The sequence below is a fragment of the Setaria italica genome, chromosome IX, assembly GCF_000263155.2.
Source record: "Setaria italica strain Yugu1 chromosome IX, Setaria_italica_v2.0, whole genome shotgun sequence".
NCBI classification, from domain to species: domain Eukaryota; kingdom Viridiplantae; phylum Streptophyta; class Magnoliopsida; order Poales; family Poaceae; genus Setaria; species Setaria italica.
The window spans coordinates 16,511,316-16,516,774 of NC_028458.1; the positions used below are offsets into that span (position 1 = coordinate 16,511,316).

At 50.2% G+C, this 5,459-nt stretch overlaps 1 protein-coding gene across 1 annotated transcript; it reads left to right on the forward strand.

The window, feature by feature from the left end:
- The first annotated feature begins 1,630 nt into the window (after positions 1-1,630).
- On the forward strand, positions 1,631-4,105 carry LOC101759861 (transcription factor MYB4). The gene is made up of 2 exons (XM_004982806.2): positions 1,631-2,157; positions 3,245-4,105. The coding sequence occupies exons 1-2, from the start codon at positions 1,895-1,897 to the stop codon at positions 3,834-3,836; spliced, it is 855 nt and encodes a 284-aa protein (XP_004982863.1). The 5' UTR covers positions 1,631-1,894; the 3' UTR covers positions 3,837-4,105.
- The last annotated feature ends 1,354 nt before the right edge of the window (positions 4,106-5,459 follow it).

The window sequence follows — 5,459 nt, forward strand, 5'->3', positions numbered from 1 at the left end:
GATATGATCTTGACTCTATTTTTATATATCTTTCTCCAGGGAAAAACTATTGATTCCTAATTTGAATAATGAATGGTTATGCACGTAACTTAGTGATGCTGTTAGCTTAGTAGCGTTGTACGAATCAAAACACAAGCTAGGGATCATGTTGTGACACTGTCAGTATCCGGGTATCATGGACGTGCAACTTAAAAAAAAAAAAGGGTTTTATTGTTAGCGTCACGTATATGGCATCTAGGAATCGTGTGCGTGGATATTCGTTTGAGCCGTCTGTCTCAAACTAAACCAAATGAAAAGTGAATATTCGTTTAGGCATCACATGCATGGTGATATCAAGCATTTTGTCAGAGCCGGTGCGCCTGTGCCTGCATACCCCAACGTTGCTATCTGAAGCTTAGCAAATTGGCCCCTTCATGATTGGTCCAGCTTTGTGTTGGGAGGGCCTTGAAATGTTAGCATGCATGCTACTGCCGTCCATGATATAATCTATCTTTGTCCTCCAAACTGGGTTCCACTGGCCTTTGAATTTTAAAATCAGGCACTGAATCTCCTAGGATCTTGCTGTCAGTTTTAATAGGTCATAAGTTAATGCGTGGTGTTGTCATCTTTTCCTAGTGGGAGTGTGACATGGGCATATGGCTGGAAAACCAATCAAAATAAAGGATGATGCTCTGGCTGGCTGGCTGGATCTTGTAAATGGTTGACATGGTAAAGGTACGGTTACATGTCCCGTTCCACCATGAAATTACCTATACTGGCTGACAGCAAATGATAACTCCTGCCCGGTGTGAATGTGAAATTTTGGAAACGTCACACGTAACCCTACTTATAAACTACACTATGGTGAAACCTGGTCAAGCGACCGCTTCTTTTGACGAAATGAATACAAATAATGTACTCGGTCGACTGTTTACTTTTTACCACTATTACATAGTGGTAGGAAAACACGCGGCAAGATCGTCGTTTGTCTTTACGAGCCTATAGTGAGCGATTTGCTAAAGTCACTGTTACATCACCCGTGGAAGAAAAGAACACGGCAAAGATCACTGTTAAGTTTATCGGTGTATGACCGGTGCCCGGTGAATTTCTTTAGACACTATTACATCACTAGTGTGAAAACACGCTACGAAACATACTACTCCTCATCTCACGCGTATCTAGTCGCCAACACTTACGTCAAGCCAAGCTACACAACCAGCGTGACGGCACCGCTAGTACCATTATTGTGTGATGACTGACATAGTAAAACCCCTTCTCCTAGACCCTGTCTCCCCAAACACCCCCAGAGTTAGCCGTCACAGAAAATCCCCGAGCCAATCAATCCCGTACGCCCACTCCTCTCCTACCCCTTCTCCATCCCTCCCGGCCCTGCGGGCCCCACCCGATACCCCCATTTCTGAGAAGCCTCTCTGAAAGAAAAACTCCACAGCTCCTTTTCCTTCAGGAGAGAAAAGAGACGGGGTGGGCTCCACACTCCCGGCATGAGTCCGACGCTGCGGCCAACGCGCAGCACTGCAGCGCGGGGCCGGGCCCACTGCCAGCCAGCCAGGCAGGCAGGCGCACGGCGAAGAGGAGCTCGGAAGGCTACAAAACGCAAAGCGTGCGCGCGCGTGCGTACGCGCAGTCGCGTCTCGCCATTTTTTTTTTCGCCCCACGTTTTCTAATTCTGCCCCTGCCATCCTTCGGCTCGCTCGCTTCCCCCTCCCCTCCTGCTCCTGCTACCCCTGCTACCATAAATACCCCCCGCCGGGGACAGCCCGTCCCCGTCGTCCTCCTCCGCCGCTCCACTCTCCTCCTCCCCCGCCCCCGGAGCACCCGCGAGTCCCGAGCGAGAGATCCCCTTCCCACTCCACCCGGCGCCAGCTCTCGATCGCCACCGTCGCCGAGCCGATCGATGGGGAGGGCGCCGTGCTGCGAGAAGGAGGGGCTGCGGCGGGGTGCGTGGAGCCCCGAGGAGGACCAGCGGCTGGTGGCCTACATCCGGCAGCACGGCCACCCCAACTGGCGCGCGCTGCCCCGGCAGGCCGGGCTCCTCCGCTGCGGCAAGAGCTGCCGCCTCCGCTGGATCAACTACCTCCGCCCGGACATCAAGCGCGGCAACTTCTCCGCCGACGAGGAGGCCCTCATCGTTCGCCTCCACCTCGAGCTCGGCAACAGGTCAGCACCAGCTGCCCGCCACCTCCTTTCCATTCCCCTCTCTTGTTTTTTCTTCTTTCTGGTCTTTTGCTTATCCATTTTCCCCACATATTCCGGTTTTGATTCCCATTCCCTTTTTTTTCCGTCTCAAAAATAAATATGCTTAGATTTTTGTATGAGGAAAATTTGCTTTTACAATTTTTGTGTTTTATTTCTCTCCGCAAATCAAAAGAAAATAAAAGCATTTCTTTCTGGGGCATAAAAAAGCCTGCCGGGTGGGCCCTACTGCGCTGCAGGCACCAACAGTGGCTCAGATGGGAAAGATACTCTGCATCATCTTTTCAAGGCTTTTTTTCGTACGGCTTTATCATTGCTCGGCGGCCATGGCCATAGCCGCCTCGAAACCATAAACTTATCCTCCACCACAAGAGGGCCAGAGAGGACAAAAGCTCCGGCGATTAGCCTAAGCACCCCACTTGCAGATTAACCAATCCCGGCCATCAAAGTCGCCAGAGATTCCATCTCGTTTGGCCTCTCCTGCCTCATATGAAAATCCTGCGCTTGATGCGGTAGCAGACTAGCAGTGCAGCAACATTGCCATTCGTTCACCACTTGCACAGCAACTGCTCCGATCCTGGACCACACACCCCTGCCTGGTGCATGTGCAGTGTCAAATTTTTGCTTAGCATGGCATAGATTATGGGGGAGAATTGCTGGTGGGGATGTTATCTTCCAAAAAAAATTTTGCAGTGGGATGCGGTGCCCAAGGATGTCCTGGCTCCTGAGCCCGCATCCATCCTACCACTTTCAGCGCACATGAGAACCCCAGTCTCTGAATTCAATGCCGGAACAAGTTTTCTTTTCCCTCCATAAACTAGTCACGAGCTTGGCAAGGAGGAGTTGTTTTCTACTTTTCTTGAGAGTGTTTCGAAACGACCTTACACTGCACGTTCACGGAATCAAATCTTTGCGGCATCACAATCACAATCTTGCAGGCTTGCATTGCATCGCGCAGATTTTTTTTATTTATTTCCGTGTGTATGTGAACTGTTTTCTGCTCGTCGTGTTCCTGCTGGCGCTGACAGCTGAATTTAACGTGGCAACGCAGGTGGTCCGCGATCGCGGCGCAGCTGCCGGGGCGCACCGACAACGAGATCAAGAACGTGTGGCACACCCACATCAAGAAGCGCCTGGAAGACGACGCGGAGGCCAACGCCGCCGCCGCCGGCGGCGGCCGGCCGAAGCAGCAGAAGGCGCGCAAGAGCAAGCCCGCTGCCGCGGCCAAGAAGGCTACCGCCGCCGCCGCCGCCGTTTCGGACAGCAGCGAGCAGCAGCCGTTCACGACGGCGTCGCCGGGGCTGTCGAGCAGCGTGAGCAGCGGCGAGACGACGTTCTCCACGGCGACCGAGTCCACCGCGGCGGTGTCGTCGGGCGACAACGCGGCCACCACCAGCGCGAGCCCCCAGCCCGGCGCCGCCAAGGCGGAGATGGAGATGGAGAGCTTCAGCTCGGCCGAGTTCCCGCCCATCGACGAGAGCTTCTGGTCGTCGCCGGACGTGGTAGACATGGGCCTCGGCGCCATGGACGAGGAGCTGGGCCTCGCGGGCCCGCCGTCGTTGTCCACGAGGGACGAGGACATGGAGTTCTGGCTCAAGATGCTGCTGGAGGCCGGCGACATGAGGGACTTGAGCGTCTTGTAACAACAGCCATTGCAGAATCGAGCTTAGCTGCCACCGTGCAAGATTAGAACCATGCTTTTTTTTTTCTTTCTCTTTTTTCTGTTGTCTCTTTTCCCATTTTCCGGCGATGAGAAAATGTTGGGAAATTCGATCGGGTGATTTCACCCTTCTTAGAAAAAGAATACTAGCGACATTTCGTTTGTTCTTTAGCTGGCGAATCAGATACAGTGCACATCTATCCTGGAAATGAGATGGCCACACCGGTTAAATGACATAAAATTTACCTTCCCTATGTTTTTCCATTCAGCCTTGACAAATTAATTGCCTTAAACCCAGATTCGATGTATTGGGCAAGAAAAACAAATGACCTGCAAAATTAGCACTGAACTAAGAAGTCCCTGGCATCGTTTCAGAATACCACACTTGTCACAGTTCATTGTACCGATCGTGACTCTTTCCGTTGCAGCACATGGTTAACTCGTTCCTTGGCGGAATGAAATTTAGTTGTGATAGAGCTGGGTGCACTGTGGGGCTATGGCACCCATGTTTTTCGCATGCGTGCAGACTGCAGAAAAATGGGCCTCACTGTACCTCCAGCCCTTGCGCGTCTATGCGTCCAGAGCCAGGTAAAAACGCGTAAAACAAGGAAGAATTCACGGTTCAAACAACTGAAGACAAATTACTTATCGTCTCGTTTAGGAACATATCGTTATATTACTAGCCTACTTAGAGGTTGTCTCATACAGTGTGGAATGGAAGCAGAATATGCAGTTTTGTATAGTTCTGTGGAAACATTCACCATCTCTTTTTTGGATGCAGTTATACCAAATTTCTGTGACGTGCTATACATTGTCTTTGATCTTATTGCTCCACCTCCGAATGTTCATGGTTTTACTAGTTGGATTAAACAGGGAGATCGGAAAACCAAATTTACACATGTGGACCGGGGCAACAACGATTTGCCAGGCAATACGGTCTTTCGATGCTCGGCGCTGGAGTCTGGAGATATCATGAATTGTAATTTAGTTCTCCGATTGGTTATGTTTAAGATGTTTTGTGCGTTAATAGATTTCTTCCTTTAGGTCGTATAGCGTTTGGCTACGAAGCCGGAACAATCATCATCTAATTATCTAAAAAAATCTATATGTGGATGCTTCTGTTTCTTGAAAACACTGTATGGATGCTGCAACTGTCGAAGAAATATATATTACAAATGATATATAATCTTTGCAAAGTACCAGCAGAGACGTTATTTCAGAAGTCTCAAAGCTGGGTGGACATATGCTTTTAATTCACCGAAAGCAACTGAACATTTCAAATGTTTGGCGGATTCTGAACGCGAAGTGTCAGCTGCAACAAAAGGCTAACTAAACCACTACGATTAGCGAACTGGACCGAATTCGATCGGTTGACCGCGTCAGTCAAACGATCTAGCTAGTTGAAGTTTGCGATGTTTGGGTTCACAAGGCAACTAAAGTGAACGTATCAAGTGCCGTTAGGTGCTAATAAGTCGAGAATTTACCTTGGACTTTGTCACTTTCTAGATTCGGCGCCTCAAGTCGTAGCTGCAGGCATGAAGCTCTAAGCCTAACGGGACAGAAAAAGCTAGGTCACAGTTTCATACATCTGAGATCCCATGTTGTG